General features: G+C 42.1%; 3 protein-coding genes across 4 annotated transcripts; 2 read left to right on the forward strand and 1 right to left on the reverse strand.

Moving 5' to 3' along the window:
• Positions 1-1,731, forward strand: LOC103696714 (scarecrow-like protein 3). The gene has a single exon (XM_008778417.5). The coding sequence runs from the start codon at positions 121-123 to the stop codon at positions 1,594-1,596; it is 1,476 nt and encodes a 491-aa protein (XP_008776639.3). The 5' UTR covers positions 1-120; the 3' UTR covers positions 1,597-1,731.
• Positions 1,732-5,273: 3,542 nt separating this feature from the next.
• On the reverse strand, positions 5,274-8,448 carry LOC103696713 (uncharacterized). 2 transcript variants are annotated; one of them, XM_008778416.6, is made up of 2 exons: positions 5,719-8,448; positions 5,274-5,521 (listed from the first exon to the last, which is right to left on the reverse strand). In XM_008778416.6, exon 1 carries the CDS (start codon positions 8,250-8,252, stop codon positions 5,730-5,732), a length of 2,523 nt encoding a protein of 840 aa, XP_008776638.4. In that variant the 5' UTR covers positions 8,253-8,448; the 3' UTR covers positions 5,274-5,521; positions 5,719-5,729. The 2 variants fall into 2 exon arrangements, with proteins under 2 accessions (XP_008776638.4, XP_008776637.4); XM_008778415.6 differs by having other exon boundaries at positions 5,274-5,624; positions 5,719-8,407.
• A 12,469-nt stretch (positions 8,449-20,917) lies between these two features.
• On the forward strand, positions 20,918-22,827 carry LOC103720727 (putative calcium-binding protein CML10). The gene has a single exon (XM_008810567.5). The coding sequence runs from the start codon at positions 21,461-21,463 to the stop codon at positions 21,998-22,000; it is 540 nt and encodes a 179-aa protein (XP_008808789.2). The 5' UTR covers positions 20,918-21,460; the 3' UTR covers positions 22,001-22,827.
• The last annotated feature ends 3,807 nt before the right edge of the window (positions 22,828-26,634 follow it).

Below are 26,634 nucleotides of genomic sequence, written 5' to 3' on the forward strand. Positions count from 1 at the left end.
CCCCCCATCACAGACCCAGAAGCGCTCTCTCCCTCTCTATTTCTCTCTCTCTCTCTCTCTCTCTCTCTCTCTCTCTCTGACTTGGTAGAAAAATTCATCGAATGTAGAGTAATATTATTGATGGGGGGGATGGTGCAGGACGAGGGATCATCGTCGGTGACATCATCGCCGCTGCAGAGTTTCTCGCTGATGTCCCTCTCGCCGGCAGCGCAGCTGATGTCGCCGCCGGTGACGTGGCTACGAGAGCTGAAGTCCGACGAACGGGGGCTGTATCTGATACATCTCCTCCTCAACTGCGCCAACCACGTGGCCGCCGGCAAGCTCGAGCACGCCAACGCGTGTCTCGAGCATATCTCGCTTCTTGCTGCTCCCGACGGCGACACCATGCAGCGCATCGCGTCCCACTTCACGGACGCCCTCGCCCGCCGGGTGCTCCGCTCCTGGCCCGGCCTGTACCGGGCACTCCACCCTCCGTCGGCGGCGGCGGCGTCCCGGCTGCCGCCCGAGGCCCTCCTCGCCCGCCGCCATTTCTTCGACCTCTGCCCCTTCGTCCGCCTTGCCTTCCTCGTGTCCAACCAGGCCATCCTCGAGGCGATGGAGGGGGAGCGGGTGGTCCACGTCGTCGACCTCGGGGGCGCCGCCTCCGACGCCGCCCAGTGGGCAGCCCTCCTCCAGGCCCTCCGCGCTCGCCCGGAGGGCCCGCCCCACCTCCGCCTCACCGTCGTCCACGACCAGAAGGAGTTCCTCGACGTCGCCGCCATGCGCCTCTCCGAGGAGGCCGAGCGCCTCGATATCCCCTTCCAATTCCACCCCGTCCTCGCCCGCCTCGAGAACGTCGACGTCGAGATGCTCCGCGTCAAGACCGGCGAGGCGTTGGCCATCAGCTCCGTGCTTCAGCTTCACACCATTCTCGCCGCCGACGACGATCCCGCCGTCGCCGGCCACCAAAGGAAAACCCCGTCACCCTTCACCAAGAATTCAAACAATGTCCAGCTTCACAGAATTGCCCAGATGAGCCACCGGGGCACGCTGGGGGAGCTACTGGAGAAGGACCCTGTCAACGGGTACAGCCCCAGCCCGGACTCTGCAACCTCGTCGCCGCTTGCATCGGCCCCGTCGCCAAAAACGGAGAGCTTCTTGGCATCACTGTGGGGGCTGTCGCCGAAGATCATGACGGTGGCGGAGCAGGAGTCGAACCACAACGGGCCAATGCTGACGGAGCGGTTCACGGAGGCGCTCAACTTCTATGCTGCATTGTTTGATTGCCTGGAGTCGACGGCGCCGAGGATGTCGGTCGAGCGGGCGAGGGTGGAGAAGATGCTGTTCGGCGAGGAGATCAAGAATATCATCACCTGCGAGGGCGCCGAGAGGAGGGAGCGGCATGAGAAGCTGGAGAAATGGGTGCAGAGGCTGGAGCTCGCCGGATTCGGAAGGGTGCCGCTGAGCTACTTCGCAACGCTGCAGGCCAGGAGGCTGCTGCAGGGCTACGGATGTGAGGGTTACAAGGTGAGGGAGGAGAAGGGGTGTTTGTTTATTTGCTGGCAGGATAGGCCCCTCTTCTCTGTTTCAGCTTGGAGGTTCAAGAGATTTGAGTGAGTTGTGGAGGCTGCTTAAATTTTCCTCAACATAACACCTCGTGTAAAGGGTTTAATTCTATTTCTTAAGCTTACTTTCTTGAAATGCATAACATTTTTGACTGGAATGTGCTATGTGGATCATTTCATTGCTCAACTCCATTTTGGAAATATGTTCTTGTTGTGTATGGAGGGGATGCCAGCAATTTCTCTGGGAACATTGGACTGCGAGGACTTAATTCTCATTGAAGGGCTTTGGACCTACTTGGGCTTGTGCAAATGATGCTGTCGTCAGACTACCCTTTTTTGATCACCATGAGCTCTCTTATTTTTGGGTTCTGCGATAGATCTTCTGAAAGATTTGAAATCTATGTTCTCCACATTTGTTCATCTTTTTCCTCCTTCCCAGGTAGGAGCTCTGTCAGTGAACTACGCCATTTTTGCAGACAGTCCTTTTCTTTGGGTTGAGGAGCCTTTTGTTTTGCTGTTTCTAATTCCATGTGATGCCATTGTTTTGTAGACTTATTGATGGCTTTTGAAAAGCTCTCCTCTATATTCTCCTGCTATTCTCAGCCAGCACATGGCTGCCTTGGGGAACCAGCTCCCTAATATTGTTAGCCTGTGGCTCTCATGGATGCTGGAGGGTAGTCTCTTCACTGGGCATCAGAACTCTGGTTCGCACTACTGGTATTCGTTACTGCCGTACCAATCCCTTGATAACAAATTATTAGAGGGAATGAGAGTTTTCTGAAAATTGGCAAACATATGAGACGCCCTTCTGGAAATTCTTGTGATTGTGAGATGCCAATGAGAATTCTTAAGAAATTGGTAGACAGTAATTGAACTGCTCAGAGTTTGTAAAGGTGATGATATTAGAAGTTGAAACTGGTATATGCTCCTAAAATCGGTGTGCATAGATGAGGCTTTTGCATTAGTTGTTGAAGAGAGATTGGCAACCAATAGGATCATTGGATCTCTGACCACCAGTAAAATTTAGGAGATCCATCATTTCTGAAAATGCTTTCTCTAGCCTTTAATCTGAAATTGTGCAAAACGGAGGAAAGAAAGTTGATGCAGCCTGAGTTTGAAATTGCGAACTTTTGGATCAGCGTTAAGGCTTCTTCTTTGTCCCTTTGTTCCTTGGCTTGTCGGGTTATTGTTAGTCATCTCTATCCATGGTGGTCATAGTTCCGATCTCCATTAGCTTTCTCTCCTCTTGTTTTTGGTGTTTTGGCTTGTGGGATTGTTGATAGGCATCTCTATCCATAGTAGTCCTAGTTTTGATCTCCATAAGCTTTCACCCCTCTTGTTTTCTGTGTGGTTTCTGCGTTGTAAAATGACAAGATATTGAATAGGGTTGGAATCTATGTTTCTCTCCTCTTGTTTTTGGTGTTTTGGCTTGTGGGATTGTTGATAGGCATCTCTATCCATAGTAGTCCTAGTTTTGATCTCCATAAGCTTTCACCCCTCTTGTTTTCTGTGTGGTTTCTGCGTTGCAAAATGACAAGATATTGAATAGGGTTGGAATCTCTGCTTTCCACCTTTGTTGTTGTTTTCTTATTTCCATATAGTACTCTCTAGCTTGTTTGGTATTTTGTCATTGAACTTGTCGTATTTGAATGCGTGCCCTTTGGTTTTGGTCTGAATGGTGCTGTTTTATTCTTTGCATATGGTATTGATACTCAGCAAATTCATGGATGGCTTGAAACTAATACCACCATGCTCTCCTATTCTTGGCTAAAGCATCACTTGTCGCATTTCTGAGGAAGATCTCCCCCTTATTGGACACTTTGATTTTGTTTCCTTCTTGTTTTCTTCTTTGGACAATAACTTCAGTGTTATTCCTCTGTGGACCTGCAATTACCTAGGCATGTACATGTGGCTTCGCCAATGCCTCTAGTTTCTTTCCACACACAAGATTGGAGTCTTGTAAGGCAAATGAGGGTTAAAGGTGGACTTTGTTTCAGGTTCCGTTACGGATTGCTAGCTGTGTGACTATACCATGCTATGGGACTAAAGATTCTGAATGAACCAAGGAGAGGAAATGTAGGACAGTGATGAAACAGGCTAGAATTCATGCACTAATGTTCGCTATAATTCTATGCTATTTGCATTAACAATTTACTAGAACTTGGCATGTGCAATGCATGTGTCTAAAATAATAGCAAAGAGTAATAAATGAATGGATTTGGTTCCATAGAAGAGTAGCCTAAAAGTAAAGGGATGAAAAAAAAATAGGAGGAAATTCTAAATTTAAGAAATAGAACGAGACATTAAAGTACAAGGAGTTTGGATTTTCACCAATCTATATGTGTCTCTTCTAGAATGATCTTGCCAGATACAATGAGAACCTCACAAACAGGTCCCAAGTTTCAGAAGGATTCCACAACAAAGATCGACGCTCTCTCCAAGCGCACATTGCCTATCCTTTCTTGAAGAGTTCATAGACATATCATTTTTGGGGCATTGGGAGTTTTGAGTTACATATTAGTAACTATAATAAGACGACTATAAAAATTTTCTAATTCTCAGAGAAAGACCTCTCCTCTTGTTTCATATGTCCTTGGGCATGTGCTGTTGTTTCACTTTTCAATGAAATTTGTGGGGGTTATCCCACTATTTTGCTCAGAAAAAGAGATTCTCAGAAAAAATGACAAAACCCCAACAAAAGCTATCATAGAGTAAATGAAAAGTTCAAGAAAGCCAACTCAAAAAGAAAAAAAAAGGCCCCCATAGCCCTTGGCTTGCTAGAGGGGGTCTCCACTCTTGTATTTTTTTAGGATTCTTATTGCTTTCTATTCTCTTTTTAGTGCACTATGTTATGTCTTTAATTCGAAGTTGATGTCTCCCCAATACTTGTCACCTTGACTATAGAGCTTAGAACTTTATGCACATCTAGCGTTTTCAAGTAGCCCACATGTATTTATTCTGTAACAATAAGTACTTCAGAGAAATTGTCCCTACAAATGATATTTACTGCTAGTGTTTACTATGATGAGTAAGAATAATTGGGAACTTGGGATCTTCTGTTTGAGCCAAATTTTCCTAAACAATACCTTTTGTCACTGAACTCTGGACCTGTTCTAATATACTGAAATGTTAGAACTTCTGCCAACATTTCTGGATACTGTAACGAGTAAGAATTTATAGATTTTCTACTTAAGACATAGATTGTGCGCATTTCCTAATTATGTAGCATTTTGTAGCTTAATGGCATTACATGTTTAGTTTTTTTCTTTTTTTTCTTTTTTTCTTCTGAGTTCAAGCATTATATGTTTAGTGTTGCTTCAATAAATGTCCCTTGTAGCCAAAGATTTAATAGTTTTAGCATAACTATTTATGTTCCATAATGCTGAAAGTTTGCATGCAGCATGTAATGTTAAGGTTGAGAATTGTCATCCCTCTTACTTAAGGACATCTTTCTCTTGAAGTCATCAGTTTGTTGACATTTCAAGAGTGGCATTATGAACTTCTGCTGATATTGCTGAATTGGTAAGTATTAGCTGTTTGCTCACATATTCAAAGTCTCATAATGTCAAATTCCTGATGCTGCTTGCTTCAAAGTTGTTTTTAACTGATCTGAAATCACTTTAAAAGTGAACCGTGTAAAAGATGAGGCTTTCACAATCTTCTCTGAAGTAGAAATTTCTTATCATACTCATATATTGCTGGAATATAAAATATACTACCAGGTATCAGTTTTTAAAGATGTCAACAGCCATAGGAATTCATAACTTCATATAATTGATAAAATAAAATCAATTGTCTGGACTTCCATGGTACCTTTACAATGACAGACGATAGAGAAACCAAATACAAAACTTTGTTAATCACAAACAACAGACCTTATTAATTTCACACATGCAAAGTAGGAGAACAAAAAAAAGGGTAAAACTTGAGCACGGTACCGCCCCGATGATGACATTCTTCTGCTGCCTTAATGCTACCTGCATTATGAATAACTTAATTACTGAACTTGCTTCCTTGGAGTATAATGCAGTAACTTCCCAATTGTATACTTTTAATCTTTCTTTAACTGCAAGACAAGAACTGAAAGGAAAACAAAAAATAACAATATAGGAATCACTAAGAACAAAGCCATTCAAATTTAGCTACGTAGCAGTAGTTTTGTCAATGCTCTTACCTCGAACTTGATTAGCTGCAAGCTTGTATAGCAAAGGCTGATGTCGGACTCTGCAAGGGTGATTCACACATTGGCAGTGGCATAACAGTCTCAAAAGCCTCAACGAGCAGTGCTACCTTCCTCTTCCGAGCAGGAGCGAGTCTGGTGACTAGCTGTTGGAGTGCAGAATCTATCATCCATGACTCTGCATTTTTCCTCTCGTCCATCATTTGATGCCTGAGATCAACTTTTTCAGCTTCTGGGTCCGGTCCTATTGGAAGAAACCGTGGTGCCCGTGGATTAAATTGTTTCATTGCTTCCAAATCCTTCGATGTTCTCCTTCTCATGGGGCTGTATCTGTATCTATCTTTCCGCTTCCTGCTGGCCTCAGGAAATGGTTGGTTAGAGCTCTCTGTTTCAGGGCTATTATCATCTACATCAAATCTGACTGCATCCTTAATTTGCAATACATCATGGATGCAATTTTCCTCTTGCCATCGTTCTTCTTGCTCCTCGGTCCCCCTCAAATTGCTCTCATCTGATTGATCTTTAAAGATAAAGCTTTCACCAATCTTAGGAGGAACACTTGAATCTTCAGTTGCATCAAGAAGTCTGGATTCTTTGATCTCCAATTCTGATTGGACACGATCAGTTTCCATGCTATGCTGATCTGTCACACTAACTCCCTGAAGATTATCAAAACACTGCATTTCATTTCCATTTCTCTCTTCTTTGATGTCTGTGTTGAGAAAATCCTCTTGTTCAGATGTGTCACAGCCAAGAATAGGGATAACATCTATGTTCTGCGCATGAAGGGGCTGGCCTTGGAAAATCTCTGAATCTTGAATGCTGCATTCTTCTGAGTCACAAATGTTGTTATTGCTCATAAGCAAGCCATCACCCAAACAATTTTCTTCTGATGACTCTTGTTGCTCTAAAAGATCAGCGAGTTCATTATTGATTGGATTATGAGGCATGTTCCATGTTTCATCATCGAAATTACCTTCTAAAGCACCACCTTCAGATGCTGCAGCATCACATTTCTCAGCAACTTTTCCTTCTTCACTTGTGATTGAAGTATCTGCTGGCTCCATCAAAAACTCATCATCTTTATTCTCATTCCTTGTTAAGGGGCCAAATCCATCACAGAGATACTCAGGTTTATCGGTCTTATTGTCAGGGAATTTTCCTCCTTCCTCTTCAGAACCCATACCAGTACTTTTGGTTGTCGAAATATTTTCACCACTCCCTGTAAGGCCTCCATTTCTGTTTTCAAAATCATTAACCATGCAGCATTCAAAACCCCATTCTTCATAATCTTCCAACAGAAAACGGGACGAGGTTTCTTCCTTGGCTTCTGCTTGCTGATTACATTCCGCAGAATCAATGAAACTCATAATAGCATCCATTTCCTCGACCGATTCACCATCCTGATCTAGACCACCTCCAAAGCTAATCTCCGAATATATCTCAGGTATTTGATTTGTTCTGATTCTTACATCACCTTCTTCAGCTTCGAGTTCAGTGCTCTCCCGGTCCCAGTCATCTTCGATCGATGATAAATTATTGAGAATTTCAGCAATCTCTTTGCTAAAGTCATCCTGAATTCTTCTTTCATCACAATACAACAGCACTTCTCTGATTGGTTCTTTAGGTCTAGCATAGATATCGACAAAGAAATCATTGCCAGCCTCTTCTATTAGTGGAGTGATCTTTAACTCTGATGGAGCGCTACTAACATTGATTCTCTCTGCCCCTCTGCCCTTCCTTAAACTTCTTTTTCTAAATGAAGAGCGCCCTTTCAGCTTCATGCTCTTCTGGGTCTTAAGCAATCGCCTCCTTGCCGACAAGAAATGCTTCAGCGGAGGCAAAGACTTGTGCATATGACCGTTCAGAGAGCAGTAGGTGTAAGGGCAGACCTTCATGATTGAAGTCCCTTCCGATTCGGTACCTCCGGGATTGAGGTTCAAAACCTTTGGAAACTTTGAATCCTTCAAAGTTGACGAGCAGGTGGCCCTGCTCACAGTTTTCTTGGGATAGAGAACCATCCCTGAGCTCTTCTTCATTGAAGGCCTTTTCGGTCTCAGACTAGATTTCCTTGCTAAGGTCTTTGCAGGTTTGGTACCAGTATTAACAGGAGGAGGAGATGGCGGTTTTGAGTAATTCGACTTGTTTGAGTTCTCTGGGCTTTTGCTCTTATCATTCACAGCTGGGGAATGGATAGTTACCTGCAACCGCTCCTTCCTCGCATCTGAACTGCTTGTAGGCTTCATATAATTTGGTGATCCATTTGATGTTTTCATGGCAGACGGCTTCAGGCGCGGCGGAGGCTTATTTAGTTGAATCTTTCTGCTTCCAAATGGAGATGCTGTGAGGCTCTCCAATTCTGAGGCTTTGATGGATCTGGACTTCTTCATTATCTTCTTGAGATCACCTCCTGCCTTGTTCCTTGTATCATGTTGGTGATGAGAGGACAGGCGCTTCTCTGATAGAACATGGTTCTTCTTTGGTTCTGTTACAGACTCGAGCTTGTTTGGTGCTTTTCTTTGCACCATGATAGAAGAAAGAGGAAAGCCAGAAAGGACTGAGACTTTGGATGAAGGCTTGGTTTGGTTTGAATTTGAAAGGATGGTGAAGCTTCTCTGCAAGGAAGTCTTGTTGTGGGGATTGAAGGTTGTGAATGGAAGAAAGGTCCGGAGACCCAACCACTACAGAGATTCTTCAAAAGTTTGAATTCCTGTGGGAGTGGGTGGACCTTTTCTAAAGGCGAATATTTTTCACTAATTGGATTTTTTGAGGTTGCGACGGCCATGTTTGATATGTCTCGGATATAAAATAGCTGGGAGGGACCCATTTCTTTTGTGCATGAGGCTGTTAGCTACTATTTGAATCCTTCTTCTAAATAATCATTGAGCGTGGACTGGCAACTTATATGGTCGGCTGATTATGATTATTTCTTATTTTTTAGGACATGATTGATTCATATTTTTTTCAAAAAGCTAATGCCTGGATATATGATATATGGAAAAACAGATTTTGGATATTTGGTTGACCATAGAAAAGTAACATATTTTTGAATGGCTTATGTTTTGACCAGTGGTTGAGCATATATTTTTTTAAAAAAATTTACAAAATACATATTATATTCTTAATAAAAAGAAAGAACTTATCTCATTCTATCTAAAACATGAAGGGCATATTTAGACTTTTTTATATCCCACATGAATTTTTTTTCATAAAATATAGATTTTTTCCCCATAGAAATGCTACTTTTCTTTCTTTTTTTTTTTTTTTTGAAAACTCTAATTAAACATAAGGTCTTCCTTTGTTTTTTTGTTGACCACACTTTTTTCTCTATTCCTACCAACAAAATGGATCCTTAAAGTTAGGAGGCTTTCTAGATGGAAGGGGTGCCGCCGTTTTCTCTTTTTAGAACCTTTTTTTAGTAATGAATCTCGGAAGCTCACTTTGGCTTTACATCTTCTTTACTCTCCTAGGGTTGGGTGGATTGAAATATTTTTTTTACTTTCACAAAGGAAGATAATCCAAAGTCGTTGTCATGTAACTGGTGGATGCGATGCAGTCCCATGGTGGCAAATACACTACCATCAAACTAAAATATTTTTGAGGCAAGCATAGACTTGGTCTGGTTGAACTTGTGACAACCTTGCTAAGCTCTAGGTGAAGCCTAGCTCAACGTAGGAAGGCTTTAAGCCCTTAATTGTTATATATGTGGCTAAGATATTGAATTTTGAATCTAAAATCCAATTTATTAAGCCCGGTTATTAAGCATATGTGAATTTTAAGATTAGATAGTTATATGCAATATTCATCATCTCGGTACCCAAGGGTCTCGGCAAACCCTCGGATCTAACAATTAATTATATATCAAATTGTTATAGCATGGTACATTCTTTCAGTTCGGATCGGTATGGTATATTTTGATTATATATTTTAAGAGAAAAAAAAAAGTCATCGACCATGGCCGTGTTAAATTCTCGGGGGTGAATTTCTCAGCAATTGAACCTTTGTTCCAACAAGCAGCAGCAACTGGCTAGAAGTAGTACTGGTTCGTTGGGCAAAAAGGTGCGAGTTCATAAATGATGCTGGATTGAAATCACCCTAGACAAAGATTCTATGGAGGGCTGCCTCTCCCGAGAAGGCCAAAAATTTTATGCGGTTGGCTCTCAATGACAAGCTGAGGACCAAGAAAAATCTGATCGACGAAGTGTTTAAGGTCACTTGCGTTTAAAGCTAAAGCTATTAACCATGTTTTTCTATATTGCTTTTCTCTTCTTTTTTTTTATTTTTTTTAATAAAATAGATAAAATTAAACTAAACAATATAAATACACCCATAGAAATCAGTAAACAAAATAGTTCGCAATGGATCAGGTAAATTTGTCGTAGAATTTTCTCCTTCGAATGTATGGAAACCATTTCTTCAAAAGCTCTTCGTACCGGCTAATGGTTCGTATTCTACATGGTTGTCTAGGTGATAAGAAGGTTTGTATTTTGCTTGATGTTTGCACTTTAGCTGACGGTTATCCATTATAATGGCCAATAAACCTTGGGCACTCAACCATTTTGTTGATATCTTCGTCTCTTATCACGCTTCGTTTTCACCATTGAAGTCGATACTTCTTCTCACAAAGTTGGTGAAGTTGCTACTAAGCTCAAGTCAGCGGTATTCAAAGCCAACCAGCTGGAAAAGGCTCAAAAGAGCGGTGGCAAAAGGTGGTGGAGGGATACAGGCCGCGGAATCCCTGAGACACGGCATGCAGGTTGGGTTCCACACGGCGCCGGAGAGAAGAAGGCAAATATGAGATGGATGGGACCAATGGAGACGTTAGTGGCGTCGAGGAGGCGCTGGGGTCCGTCCTCGTCACGCGGCCATGCCCGTCCTTTCTCCCCTCCAAAAAGGAGACTTGACTTGGTCGTCACATCCTTTTCATTGCTTTCAGCCTATGGCCCGGCTTCTTCGTTTCTAGAAGTTGACACCTCTCTTTGGATCCTTAATTCAATGTAGTTGATCAACTTGGTTATCAGATGGTGTTGCTGCATTTGCTCTTTGATGAAAAGGATGCATATGGCTGGGACTTAAAAAAAAAAAAAAAAAAAAAAGTAAGGAAGGATTACTCCACCCATTTTATTAAACCAATACATTTGAATTCTACTTGACAAGCATTAAGGCTCCTTTGGAAAATCCAATAGAATTGGACTCGATTTTCTATAGGACTCAGACTTGTTGGTCTAACTAGCACGTATTCTTCTCAAGGCCCATATTTATCTTATGTTAAATCTAATGTGTAAGCTTGTTGGTTAACAGGAAGAGATCTATGGAGATTTTTTTTTCCCCCACATGATTTAGGTTGGAAGGTTATTAGGTTGACGTGGGCTCTACCCAAATTGAGTGCCCACTTTATTAATCCAACAGAAAATCCAAAACAATCCTGCTAGATTTCTCTATCCTTAATACCTCTTTTAACTAGTAATTTTTTTCCAAATTATCCCTTTTTTTAGCAAAAGTAACTGCAAAAATAATGATGTCTTTGCCCTTTCATCCAAAGACAACAAGCTATGCTGTTAGTGCAATACAATCATGAGATGGAAGTTTTAAAACAAAAAAAAAAAAAAAATCAAACACAAAAATCATTTATCCCACTTTATCCCATTTGATCCCGGAATTAAATATACCTACTGGGGATACTAGCTAATGACATATCTTGGAATTGGCCATCCCGTTTTTAAATTAGGTCTAAGATGCCATGTCTAAAGGTGGGAGTGCCTTTATTAGATCGGAATACCACGTTAAAGTGATCCCAGCTATCCATGTTCCCCCTCACGCGTGTGGCACGTGGTCGGCACCCATCCATAGCCAAGCGTTGCACCCTTGTGGCTTTGGAGGCAACCATGTCTTTAAGGATGGCTATGGTCATGGCTCATCAATATGGCTTTGCGCTGGTGCAAGGTTGATTTATGCCGAATTTTCAGGTAAATTAGCTTGATACAGCCCAAATTTGGCTCGCAGTTTGGCCCTTGTGCTTGATGGCTCTTGCACATTTGATTCGTTATAGTAGTTTTTTGTAATGAATTTAGCAACGACCAGGTCATCATAAGAAAATACTGAAATTTTTTTTCGAAGTGGTCAGTTTCGAAAAGCAGTGAAGGAAGCAGAGATAGAATTGAAAAATGCAGTGATGCAGGACGGAGGTAGGGAAGGAGAGGAAGAGGAGAAGAGGGAAGAGGAAGAAGAAAGAAGATTAATGTTTATTCATTGTTCATTAATTCTAAACAAATGCGTGCCCCATATATATATAGGGCCACAAAATAACAAATAGGTCTCTATGAAGAAAACAATTCGAAAAAGGTCCTCAAATGACAATATGCAAATTAATCCTACCCACATAAAATAAAAAATAACATAAATCAATCCAGCCACAATGAAAGTGGCTGGACCGTCCTCCTGCGACGACCGTGATCCCTCAAATAATCAGTCCAGTACTCATGTCCGCACCAACTCCCTCCGGATAAGAAGAAGTCGACCCCGATGAATGACTCTAGTAGTACTCCAAGAGATCTGGGTTAATGCGCTGGAACTCCGCACGTGTAATCCATGTAGCATCAGACTCCGAGCGTCCTCGCCAGCGAACCAAGAAATGCTGAACACCCCCATCACTGGAAGAAACAGTCTGCTCATCTAAAATGGCATCAATATGTTCTTTTTGTGCTAGTGGTAAGGGTAGATGGGTCGGAGATGGTATGGAATCAAGAATAGGAGTATCATCAAGCTCAAGGGATGGCTCAGTGAAAGGATTAGTAGGAATGGAAGGGGGTCCCTTGTAAGCAACCAAATCCTCAATATTAAAAGTGGAGCTAATACCAAAATCAGAGGGAAGATCAAGGACATAAGCATTAGTGCCCACTCGTTGCAATACCCGAAAGGGCCCAGCACTACGAGCCTGCAGTTTCTTGACGGTTCCAGATGGAAACCGCTCAGGTCGAATACGTATCATAACATAATCCCCAGTTTGAAATTGTTTATCTCGCTTATGAGAATCAGCCTGTAGCTTATATTGAGCATTACTCATATGAATGCGCTTGCTAATTTCTTGATGCAGAGTATGAATGTGTTGTGCAAATGCATGTGCAGACTCAGAAATGCGAATATGGGGGGACATAGGTAGGAGATCTATAGGTTTGCGAGCTTTATAACTATGGACTATCTCAAATGGACTCATCCCGATAGATCTAGTGACCGACGAATTATATGCAAATTGGGCGACAGGCAGAATAGAATCCCAGTTACGATTGTGTTCCCCTACTAGACTTCGCAAAAGGTTACCTAGACTTCGGTTGACGATTTCGGTTTGGCCATCAGTTTGAGGATGATAAGCAGTAAAAAATTTAAGTTTGGTGCCAACCATATACCACAAGGTTTTCTAAAAATAGCTCATGAAGTGGACATCCCTATCGGATACAATGGTTTTTGGTAAACCGTATAACTTAACAATCTTATCAAAGAAAATCTTGGCTACTCGAGAGGCATCAGAAGTTTTGGAACAATGAAAGAAGTGGGCCATTTTAGAAAAACGATCCACAACCACAAAAATGGAATCATGTTTCCGAAAAGTATGAGGAAGGCCAAGCACGAAGTCGATACTAAGGTCAAGCCAAGGACGATCTGGGACAGGTAACGGAGTGTAGAGGCCAGTATTTTGTTTTTTGTGCTTAGCTAGTTGACACGTGCGACACTGTCCCACAATTTTAGCAACATCCTGTTTCAAACTTGGCCAAAAAAATTGACGTTCAACTTCTTCTATGGTCTTATCACGCTCAAAATGTCCAGCGAGACCACCGGCATGCACTTTCCATATCAAGAAATCGCATACAGAAGTTCGCGGAATACAGAGCTTGGAAGCTTTGAACAAGTACCGTCTTAAAGATAAACACCATCAATCAAAGGTCCTTGTCCATCAGCAAGGGCATTATAGAGTTGGCCAAAATCGGGGCCAGACAAGTAATCGTGCTTAAGTCTGTCAAAACCGGTGATGGAAACAGACACGGCGGACAACAAAGTTACTCGTCGACTTAGCGCATCAGCAGCTTTGTTCGCTGCACCTGACATATGCTTGAGGACAAAAGTGTAATTCTGGAGGAATTGAACCCACTTAGCATGGCGATGATTAAGTTTTTTCTGGGAATTAAGAAAACGAAGTGCTTCATGGTCAGAATAGAGAACAAATTCATTTGGAAGGAGATAATGTCGCTAATACTGTAGGGCCTGGATTATTGCATAAAATTCTTTGTCATAGGTGGAATATCTCTGTATAGCCTCATTCAGCTTTTCACTAAAATAGGCTATAGGATGACATTCTTGACTAAGCACACCACCTATACCTAAGCCAGATGCATCACATTCCACCGTAAAAACTTTGTTAAAATCAGGAAGTCGCATAACTGGTGCTTCCGTCATTCTTTTCTTAATGTCACTAAATGCTTTAGCAGCAATGCGTGTCTACTGAAAGTCACCTTGTTTAAGGCAATCAGTGATATGTGACATAAGTGTACTGAACCTCTTTATGAAACGACAGTAAAATATGGCCAGGCCGTAAAAATTACGGATGTCAGTAATATTCTTAGGTTTAGGCCATTCAACAATTGCAGTGATTTTCGCAGGGTCAGCAGATAAACCCTCAGAGGAGACTATATACCCTAAGAAGTTTATGTGAGGAGTGAAAAATGAACACTTCTTAAGGTTAGCATACAGGCTCTCGTTGCGTAAGTCGTACAAACTTGCCTTAAATGGATTAAATGTTGCTCCTTAGATTGGCTATAAATAAGGATATCGTCAAAGTACACGACTAAAAATTTTTCCATGAAAGGTCGTAATACTTGAGTCATCACTCGCATAAATATACTAGGAGCATTTGAGAGGCCAAAAGGCATTACCAGCCATTCATAGAGACCATCTTTTGTCTTAAAGGCTGTCTTCCATTCATCTTCTGGGCGAATCCGAATTTGATGGTAGCCACTTTTTAAGTCAATCTTGGACAAAATCGTGGTACCTGCCATCATATCCAACATGTCATCGAGCTGGGGAATAGGAAAATGGTACTTGACTGTGACTTTGTTAATAGCCCGACTGTCTATACACATTCTCCAAGTCCCGTCTTTCTTTGGAGTAAGAAGGACAGGTATGGCATAAGGACTTAGACTCTCCCGAATAAATCCCTTTTGTAGGAGCTCTTTAATTTGCCTTAGGAGCTCTGCATGCTCAGAAGGGTTCATCCGATTATGGGGCAAGTTAGGAAGAGTAGCTCCCGGGACTAGATCAATGGCGTGCTGAATATCACGCAAAGGGGGCAAATGATCCGGAAGATCCTCAGGAAAAAACTTTTTTGAACTCCTCAAGGATAGCGAGGGCTTCAGCCGGTAATGTGCTTTGAAGATGTGGGTGAAGTTCTTTAACTAGCAGGGCAAACACCGGAGAGTCTATGGAGTTCCTTCTCTTTTGATTTACTCTTGTTCGTACTCTTATCTAGTGTTTTGGGCCGTAAAGGATTAAGCTTAATCTTTTTATCCTAGAATACAAAAGAGCAAGAGTTAGTTCGACCGTAGATGGTGACATCGAGGTCGAACAACCAAGGTCTTCCTAATATCAGATGACCTACGTCCATTGGAAGTACGTCACACCAGACAGTGTCTTTATAAGAAAGGATTTGAATAGGTACAAGACACCTTTCCTTAATGTGAATAGATGACGTGTCAATCCAGAAGACCTTATATGGTTGAGGTTGGGACAGACCCAAGCGGGAGACAATGCTGGAAGATATCGCATTAATGCAGCTCCTACTATCAATGATAACTTTACAATCTTTTTCTCCGCACTTAATGTAAGTGTGGAAAATTGAGGTTTGTCTCCAGTCATCAGTCTCCTTAGGCTAGGTAATTGCACACCGTACAACATTCATAGTGGATTGGTCAGATTCGTGGGCAATTATCTGGGGAGTAGTTCGAATACAGCCTAAAGTGTGTGATTCTTCCTCAGATTTGTCTTCGACATCTTGAATATCCTCTAAACTGGGCTCATAAATTTGTTCCTCCAAATTATCTATATCATCCTCCTGTTCTTGTGTATCAATACCAAGGGTCTGATTTACACATTTGGAGGCAACATGACCAAACCCTTAGCATTTAAAACAATGAATTCTTGAGCTTGTCTTTGGAGGTTCACCTAAAACTCCTTTGCCTTTAATATCTCGGTTTTGGATAGGTGGAGAAGAAAAGGGTTTAGGTGGGACAGAACCGACTGGGGGTCTGGGTCCAGATGGTTGGGCACTAGTGGGAACCCGTCTGGTGTCAGGGCACCTAGCAAACATGGATTTGGAGAATTGCTCATAGTTTTGCACAAATGTATAGGCTTGGTCTAAGGTGGCCACTTTACGAAGGATAAGTTCTTTCCTAAGCTCATCATTAGGCTTTGTCGAAACCGGCTCAAGATCATACATTCATCTTCAGCTACATTACTTCGCATCATAAATTCGTCAAATTGAGCGATGTAATCAGTAGCTGTGCGGCTACCTTGTCTTAAATTGTTCCATCGATCTAGGAGGTCAGCTTGATAGCTTAATGGAAGGTATTTTTCTTTTAATTTTTCTTTCATTTCTACCCAATCTGTAATAGCAGGTTAATGTCTCCTAGCTAACAGTTGTTCAGTGTTTTGCCAAAACAGTTTAGCTCAACCAAGGAGTTTCATTCTAGCGAATCGGACTTTTTTTCCTCAGACAGATTGTATCACTCAAAGAAGTGGTCCATTTTGCGTAACCAATAGGAGAAGACTTTCGGGTCAAGACGACCGTCAAAAGTGGGGGCTTCAACCCTAATGCCTCGCATTACATCTTCATCAGGGTCACGAGGTTCTCTGGGTTCTACGTTATGTTGGTAACCTCTATCAACATGAGGAATGGGATCAGGTCCTCTAGGGCGAGGGTAGGCATGATGGTGACCTGGAACAGACCTATTATCAAAGTTGTCCTGCCGAACCGAGCCTTGTTGTTTTAGGATTTGTTCTAGGGTGTCATCCTCTTCAAGACCCGGTAAATGGAGGGTTCTAGCTTTCTGGAATTCAATAATCCTCTGAAGTGAAGCCTCAATTAAATCGAGTCGGGCATTAACCTGGGTGGACATTGTGGTTAGGTCATGAATTTGGGCATTGTTTGCTTGGACTTGGGCATTGGTATTTTGGACTTGAGCATTAGTGTTTTGGACTTGGGCATTAGTGTTTTGGACTTGGGCATTAGTGTCTTGGATAGCTTTTAATAGAGCTTCGATTTTGGAATCCATGTCTAGGTGGGACTCAGAATGAGATGAGACACGACCACTGCGTAGATGCATAAAATGAATACAATATGTATGTTCCTACCAATTATAGAGGTTCCTAAGTAGACCTAATGCATGAAAGTAATTCAAAATTGCAAAGCATATGCCCAATATAAGCTAAAACTACTTCCTGGCAAATAAATATTGCAAACTGAAAATTAATATGAAGCGCAGACCAACAAGTAGTGCAGTCAAGTAGTACTAAGTTCTTGGACTTTGCAAGATGTCATGGAGCCACGTAGGTCTTCCAGATATGTTCTAGCTCTACAATTAATATTAAAGAAGTGCTATTACTAGGGTTTTTGCTTGTCTTGTGAATGTGTTTGATCGCATGTATTTTGGATTTGTGGAACGTATTACCACGCACAAAATATAAAATTTAATGCCAAATTAAATGAACAAATTGAATCTGCAGGGAAGGGGAAAACATCATTAACCTTCTGGAGATAGACTTTTGCATGCGGAAGATGATCAGACTGAGATAGGACCGGGTGGGTGGTCAACGACGTCGTAAGATCGTCACTATGATAGCTTCCATGGATGCAGTCAGAGCAGCTGATGGCGGCTGCGGTTGGAGCGGTCTGCGGTGGGGGCTGTCAGAGATGACAGTGGTGGCACGGCAATTGACGATGGCGAATACAACGTGGCGGCGCGGCAGCGACTAGCGGCAACAAGGAAGAGCGGGGACGGCGCAGTGGTGCAGCAGCAGCCGTGGTAGCGACGGTGGGGAAAGAGCGGGGGCGCTTATAGCAGTGGAAGGCAGAGGGGAATGGCGGTGGTGGGAGGGCGTGGGAGGTGGTGGCGGGTACAAAATGGCCGGCGACGTTCGGCGGAGCAGCAGCAGCTGCGACAGAGGGGAAGAGACGGGGTGGCGCGGTGGTGCGAAGAGAAAATGGTGGTGGCAGCGATAATCGTGGGCGGAAGCGGTGACGGCGGAGAGGAGACGGTGTGGGGTGGTGGAAGGCGGTGATCGGAGAGACGAGGAAGAGGATCGGAAGAATAAAGAAGAAGAGGGAAGGGGAGGAAGAACACCGCTGCATGTGCGTGACTTACGCATCACGTGCATCGACTTAAATTCTGTTTTTTGTTTTTGTTTTTTTTAACCCAAATGGACTCGGGTTATCGGGTTAACAGACCCAACCCGTTAAGATAGTCCGATCCGTAATATTGAATTTTGAATTTTGATTTTTTTTTTTTTGGAATTGGTTCGGGTTAATGGGTAATGGGCTAACGGGTCTAGACCTTACCCGCACAGTAGATCGTCTTCAACCTTCGACGATTCTGAGGGATCATGCCTGATTTCACGGCGGTGGTTGCGGGGAGGTGTTCGCTGGTGGAGGAGTGTGCTGGGGCGGTAGTGAGTGGGGCGGTGGCGTCCTTCTCCTGGATCCGGCCACGGACGGTGGCGGCCGAAGCTTCCGGGGAGGCACGGTGGTGTCCGATGGCGAATCGGTGGCGCAACGAAGTGGCGGCAGCGGTGGGTGCAAGCGCTGTGACGGTTGGAGAGGAACACGACGCAGAGGCCGGCTTATTTGCCTCCCGAGCCGCTGTGGGGATCACCGGCGATGGGGCTTTCCCTTTCTGTGCGGGAACCGAGAGAGAGGGGAAGAGGTAGGCAGACGGAGGCGGTGGTGGTGGGAGACAGAGGCGACGACGGCGTGTGGTGGGGGAAACCGGTGGAGTGGCTTTGGGTGGGAAGCGACCGACGGGAGAGTTTTGCCCCTTTTTTCTGCATGGGAGATGAGATGAGGGAAAGGAAAGAAAACAAGGAAGAAAGGAAACCCCCCTTCTTCTTCAAAATGTGTGCCGTGCAGCGATCCTCCGTACGATCCGGCGTCTGCGGTGCAATTACTCCAGCAAAATGCAGATGAGGAAAAGGCTGAAAAGGAATTGGCGGGGGTCCGTCCATAAATTGGATCCCTTGACTTCAACAACAGAGGCAAAGTTGGGCCTGCTTTGATACCAATGCTGATGCAGGACGGAGCTAGGGAAGGAGAGGCAGAGGGGAAGAGGAGAAGAGGAGAAGAGAGAAGAGGAAGAAGAAATAAGATTAATATTTATTCATCGTTCATTAATTCTAAACAAATGCATGCCCTATATATATAGGGCCACAAAATAACAAATAGGTCCCTACGAAGAAAACAATTCGAAAAAAGGTCCTCAAATGACAATATGCAAATTAATCCTACCCACATAAAATAAAAAAATAACATAAATCAATCCAGCCACAACGAAAGTGGCTGGACCGTCCTCCTGCGACGACCGTGATCCCGCAAAATAATCAGTCCAGTACTCGTGTCCGCACCATGCAGTCACTGAATTTGGCTCGCCATATACTTATCAACCCTCTAGCGTGGGTCCTCAAGCTCGCCCTAATTACCTCACCAGACTATAGCCATCAACAGACATAATAGTCTCTAGTTGGGTTAACTGTTTGGTGAGCATCTTGGCGTCAAGATCGTTAGTTTAATCATTCTTTAACAAGAATAACACAATGTATCAATGTCCATTAGACCTAATGGAGTGAATCATGGTCTAGCCCATGGTTTGGAGTAGAGGTCAAAACGGCCGACCTAATGGTGTGGACCAGAGCACTAAATGATTGTCCTAGTGTCATTTTCACTGTTTTTTCCGCCCATAGTTTCGTTTTATTGTCCTTGGGATCATAACCATTGTTGCCATAACACCCAGCTGAAGCATAATTCGAGATTATTCAACTAATATGAACCTTTTCCACACACACACACACAAATATATAGTCAGTTTATGAAGATTTATCCTGCTCTATATTTCTTTTTAAATGTAGATAAGAACAATTATTTTGAGAAAAGGGCACAAAACAATTCATTTTTGCCTCTTTTTTTTCTCTTTTCATAGGGGCAATTAGTTTTTGTTTAAGGTTAAAAATTTGATAAATAAATCAGCTGAATCTCGAAGAGACTGGATCCAGAACGAACACAACATTGTTGATATGCCATGCATCCCATTTCAAATCTAACCCTATCAATTTTAATTATTCTACTAAGTAATTAGTGAGTGGAGCGCTAAACCTGCGCTAACTCCAACAACTACTAAATCACAAACAACAACATTTAGTTTTCTAGAGAAAAGGAAATCTTGTATTTGTATTTTCAATTGAAAACAAGTGTAACTCTCAAGATTTCAAATCTTGGGTGTTGCACAAAAGGAAAAAAAGTGTAACTCATTAAAGTAGTTAGTTTATGTTTTGCCATGTAACTATTTAGAATTTGTCATAAATTTCTAGCAACTACTTTAATTATTTGTTCTGAAATTCTGAAGTTATAAATACTAATTTTAAATTAATTAACTAATGATTTATTATTCTATGAAGTTTTTTTTTTTTTTTTTGAGATAGAGAAAAACTTGAAGAAAACAAAAGAACCCAACAATAGGTGAGGATTATATTTATTTTTGCATGGCGTGGTTGAGCCATTGACCTTGCTCAATTTTATGAATACCCTGACCACACCAATCACCAAAGGTTATAGACATTAAATTAAAAATTTGTAATAAATTCAAGTTAGATAAAAGCAAGAGTTTGTCAAACATCTTAGACCAACATGGGTTTGGGATTGATTTTGAATCGAAGTCCAACTCAAACCCAATTGAGACCAAATCTCTCCACCTCAACTGAAATCATTCGATCAAATTATTACCTCACCATTCAACAACGAGAATCAGAAAAACACCAAATATAAAGATGCTTGGGGTTGTATCTTTGACTCAAAAGAAGAATTCGTCTTCCTTCATGCAAATCCACTATTGGATCACCCACTAGTCAGCTCTGAGATCTATTTAAACAGATGAATGATAGTGTTTGGAGTGCTTTAATATTTGTGTGTTGAGTGATCTAATGGTGGATTCTCCTGAAGGAGGGTGAATTGTTTAAGATACAGCCCCTTGGAGAAGAACCAACATTGGCATAAAAAGAAAAACCGAATATTTTTCTACAGATTCCTTCTCGTTTCCACCGCTAATAGGGTGGTATCTTTAGCTTCACCCTCTGGTAAATCACACTTAAAAAAAGAAACTAACCGTTACCACCTCGGGCAAATAGCCAGATGCTAAAAATTCCAACCCCAAAGCTTAACGGAAACCAGTTGTTTGTTTTCCCAATCAGATTCAGCGGCGGAGTACGGAATCCTCGCCCCCCCACCCTATATAACCACTCCAAACTTGGCAAGATTCCCACACACCACAAGATCCTCCCAATTCTTGTTCCCACTTATTTCTGGAGCTCTCTCTTCTCTCCTCTCGTCTTACCACCCCAAAACCATCCAATTCCTTCTCCCCATGTTCCCCAAATTCATTTCAGTACTTAGCTCCCTTTCTTCTTCCTTCAATCTTGAGACAAATTTCAGATGGGTTTCATGAGATCCATCCTCCCTCGCCGGAACAAATCCAAGCCGCCACCGCCGATGCCAACATTGGCCGCCGAGACATCAACCAAGCAACTCGAGAGGGTCTTCAACAAATTCGACTCCAATGGCGATGGCAGGATATCTTCCTCCGAGCTCGCCGCCATCTTCCGATGCCTCGGCCACCCCGCCACCGACGAGGAGCTCGAGATCATGATGGGGGAGGCTGACTTCAACGGGGATGGCTACATTAGCCTCGAAGAGTTCTTGGAGCTCAACACCAAGACAGTCGATGCTAAGGCTGCTCTTGAGGACCTCCGGCATGCGTTCTCGGTGTTCGACATAGATCGCAATGGCTCGATATCGGTCGACGAGCTCGAGAAGGTGCTGCGGAGCATCGGCGAGGAGGAGACGCTTGCGCAGTGCAAGAAGATGATCGATGGAGTTGATCAGGATGGGGATGGGCTCATTAGTTTTGAGGAGTTCAAGGACATGATGATGGCTCCCTCCTTTGCCGTTGCTTCGACGGATAAGGTGGGGTGAATTGAAGCCTTCTAATTCTATGTGGACATGAACGATGTGTTATTTTTTGAATCTGCTTCTCTTGAAAACAATTAACTCATATTAGATTATGAATAGTTTGTACAAAAACTCACTGACTATAGTGGATTTGATAGACATAATTTTACAGTGTTAGTTTGTGTGTTCTTGTTCTTCCTCTTTCTGAATCAATTATCAAAGGATATAGCAACCATTCTGTTAGATTTTTGTGTTAAATGTATTAGATTTTCTGAGGTCTTTAACATGCATCATTTGTATTTGTTTTTTATAATTAATCCATAAGTGATATGCTCATCTTGTCATGATGGTTCACAATTTGGATTTTAAGACGGTGATCATCAGATTACATTGGCAATTTGGTTCACAATTTGGATTTCCACTTGATTCGAGCTGCGTTGCTTCCGGCTTCCAGTGTTTTCTGACTCAGAGCCAGTTTAAGTCCACTTTTGTTGGGTAACTCAGCCAATATGACATAATCCTTGAAATAAATCTTAGAGGAATCCAAGAATCAGCACCAATTATAATTATTCATAATGTACTGCCATCCCACGAACGAGTCTCACAGCCAAGGTGCAGTGAATTGGGTCCCTCCTGTGAACATATGACCACTTGCTTTTCTTTTCTTGGCTTCTTTTTTCTCTTCAATACAGTTAACAAGTAAATAATTTGTACATTGTTTGATCATCTCCTCTTCATGCTAATGAAACCATTTTCTTTCCATTACTTAATAATTATAAATTTATTCTTCTATGTTTCATGTTTCTCTTCAATCTCCAAGATCGAGAGATTGAGATCAGTACCTGGTCAGTTAACAGAGTAGCAACCTACCAATGACTACCAATGAAGTTTATCAAAATGGAATGATCATCATTACGAGAATGTTAAATTCCAAGATAAGTTTGTGTCCTGTTTGGTTAAAGGTTATTGAATTGCAATCCTCTCTAATTCATAGTTAAATTGGAGAGTTCCGGTCCTTAATCACCAGCTTTCCTTGCATCACATTGATTCAACAAGTCAGTCCCATCTAAGGGTGCAAATGGGTCGGGTAGGACTGGATCATAAGTGACCTTGACTCAACCAGATTTTTTGTTCGGATCCTAATGTTGGACCAAGACTCAACCTAATAGACGATCGGACCGGGTCAGGTTGGGTCCATGGCTACAATTTTTGACTCAACAGAGTATTCGGGTTGGGTCAGATTCATGCATAATCCGGTTCCAACCCAAAAAATTTGAGTTCAGGATAGTCCGGGTCAGGTCCAGATTTCTGCTCTCTCTTCAAACTGCTCCCTCTTCTCTAAGCTAATAGTAGAACCCCAAGATGACTTGCTACTGTTATTGTGCATCTTCCTCTTCCAAATTACAATTGATGCTTCAATCCAGTTTTTAAGGTCAAGGATCTTGTGCTCCGTCGGCAAGTCCATTGATGCCAGAAACTCTTTAGGGTCAAGCACTTCAATAGTAATGCTCTTGTAGAATGCATCTCTAAGGCTTGACCTCCCATTATTTCATAAGGAGAAAAAAGCCCAACTCAGGAAATAGATATTATTAACAGATAATCAGAGTGAGCGTGCTTCTTTTTCTTCTAATAGTAATGAGGATCAGAAAAACTAAATAATACTATCTCATAGGCAGGTTCAAAATTGAACACATACTATCAGAAAGGAAAAAAGATTGATTTTTTACTAGTTAGATGTTTGATTATCTGGTATGTTGACTGATGGATCTCTAGAAAACTTCACCGAAAAAGATAGGGGGCCAACCATAGCATTGAAAGATGTAATTTGCTATCGAAATAATTTGCAAATCATTGAGCATGATAAGCAGAATAGTCTTTTTCATTATTTATATATGATTAAAGTGATAATTGGACTGAAATGTCGGAGTCAAAAGAACAGGCACAAGGATCACTCAGGGAAGAAGCATGTATCTGTAACAACCTAGGATCTCACTCAAAATGGCTAGCCGGAAGGTATTGTTTGGGTTCCTTGATCCTGTATAAATACCTAAGATCTATCCAGCGAATAACTGATGTGGGACTAAATACACGCCCACACGGGTCCTCACATACTCCTTCATTCAAGCCCTGACGTCCTCGTCAGGCTAGGGGTTCAAATCCGTGCTGCAGTGTCCCCTAGTCCACATAAGTTATGGGCCAGGTCTGCTCTGACACCATTTGTAACAACCTAGGATCTCACCCAGAATGGCTAGCCGGAAGGTATTGTTTGGGTTCCTTGATCCTGTATAAGTACCCAAGATCTACTCAGCGAATAACCGATGTGGGACTAAATACACGCTCGCACGGGTCCTCATAGTATCAATATCAGTTGCCACCCTAAAAGGTTGGGAGGGGAAATATATAAAATTCTCACAAAAAAATTCTTGCACAAACAAAATAAAAGGTTGTATTCAAACTTATAGTATATAAAATTAACCAAGGTAGCAGAAGAAAAATATAATTTCATAGTAAATTTTAATTACACAAATGGTTCGTGGGTCCAAATGGTTTACCGAGTTCAGATCAGGTCAAGTCGAGTCGAATCATAGGGTTGGAAACCCAAAATTGCTCAAATTTAAAAGAGATCGGGTCGGGTCAAGTTAGAATGCAGAAAACCCAAACACGGTCCCGAAAATAAAACTGGTCGAATTTTAGAACCCGACTCGACCCCACAGATCCTTCAAAATAGGTCAAATCGGATCTAAGCAGGTCGGATCAGGTCGGGTCATGGGTCAACCCGACCCATTTGCAGCCTTAGTCCTATCCTGTATAGGTTGGATTATACATTGATGGCTGGTGGTTGTGAATCAAGCCAATATTGGATTGACTTTTGCAAGCATACTGTTGTCTGGTTAATTTATGACGCTTTTGAGAGATGGGTGTCAATTATGTGCCGAGACAGGCTAGGATCAGGCTCAATCTAAGGCAAGCATTCACTGTTGAAATCTAAAGATCAAATCTTGCATACTAGAAGCTAAAGATCAAGTATAGGCTTCTTGTTGGTGGAGACGAACTAAGAATTGGGTTTTTTGAATTCATTTGGACTTTAATTTTTCAAGCATTCACTATTGGATTCAACTCGGTGTTTAGGGCAGGGATCATACTACTTACTCAGTATTCATGCTAGAAGAGTGTTACGCTAGTTGACTCGAAGATTTCAGCCTTACCCTAGGAGCCTATTTTTACCTAAGAGGAAAGATCAAAACCTGAAAGACATCTAATTAGTGAGACAACAAACTAAAATTGTGATGCTTGGACACATGGAGGATGAAAAAGTTTGCATGCATGCAACTGGTAATTCTAATTTCCATTGGCAGGATGATGGAGTTAAAGACCTAATCTTGAGGGTGCTCTATGGGCCTTCTCCATGAAGATCTATAGACAATCCAGCTCTTCGAGCTAGTGATCAGGGAAATGCTTTTCTTACTGATGCTCAGCTCTTTTATGGATAATGAGCCTTCAGTGATCTACTTGTTCTAGAAATTCTTAGGGAGTGATGCATTGTTGTGGTTTCACAGCCTCCAAAGACTATAAGCTCCATAGACACTTCTCTATTGCATATGCTTTCAAGAAACATTACAGCCATCAAATCCTTTACCGACCGTCCATGTCTGTTCTAACAAATGAGAAGACCAGGGAAAATGAGGACTTTGTTACCTCCATCAATTGGTAGTATCTCATGGCGGCACGGTCACACCTAAAGATTGATGAGTATGACCCGATTAAAATGATCATCAACAACTCCTACTTAGTCGTAGCCTAGAGTTGTACGCCCTGGCCGTTGAGGTAAAGGCATACGTAAGAGAAGACTGCCTATTGAACCTTTTTGAGTACGTGTGTCCAAATTATAGAAAATATAGGATTGGTGGAACCTCTACTATTACAATTGAGGTTCCAGATACTATATAAAATTAAATAAAATTACAAATATAATTAGATATTTACTAATATCTATAAATATATATATATATATATAAAATTAGATATTTATCTATATATATATATATATATATTTACTAATATCGGTAGGGATGTTAGTCGAATGCTCAAATTTCTATGTATATTTTAATAGTTTCGAATACGAAAATAGATTCATACTAATTTATTTTTACTTCTATGGCAGCAGAAGTTCAGGACAGCGTCAAGCACCTAAGATCTCCAATATATTCGTTTCTCGTTAGGACCGAAAACGGGCTCGAGCTGGCTCAAGGCTGGTCAGGTAGGCCGCGGCCTGGCCGCCGCCGAGAGCCGAAAGCTAAGTCGTCCATATCCTCTTTTTTTTGGTAAATACAACAGTTTATATAGCTCTAACTTGAGTACATCCTGCCCAGTCACGAGAAAGTAAAGAGTACAAAGGAGAGGGAATCTCTCCTGCAAATGTCCATAAGAAGTCTCCGATGTGCCTAGCGATGTAGGAGGCGACCCAGTCTGCTGCCTTGTTCGCCTCCCGAAATACATGAACAGCCAACCCACCCATCTCTATAACTATTCTGCGAGTCTTTCTAATAAGAGGATGGTCATTCCTGTATCTATCCACATCTTGGATTCAGTCAACCACCACAGAAGATCCATATCCTTTTCTCCTCCATCGCTGACCCATACTTGTTTTTTTTTATTTT

Source organism: Phoenix dactylifera, chromosome 8, assembly GCF_051530095.1.
Source record: "Phoenix dactylifera cultivar Ajwa chromosome 8, Ajwa_hap1_PhDact_Kaust_v1.1, whole genome shotgun sequence".
Lineage (NCBI taxonomy): Eukaryota > Viridiplantae > Streptophyta > Magnoliopsida > Arecales > Arecaceae > Phoenix > Phoenix dactylifera.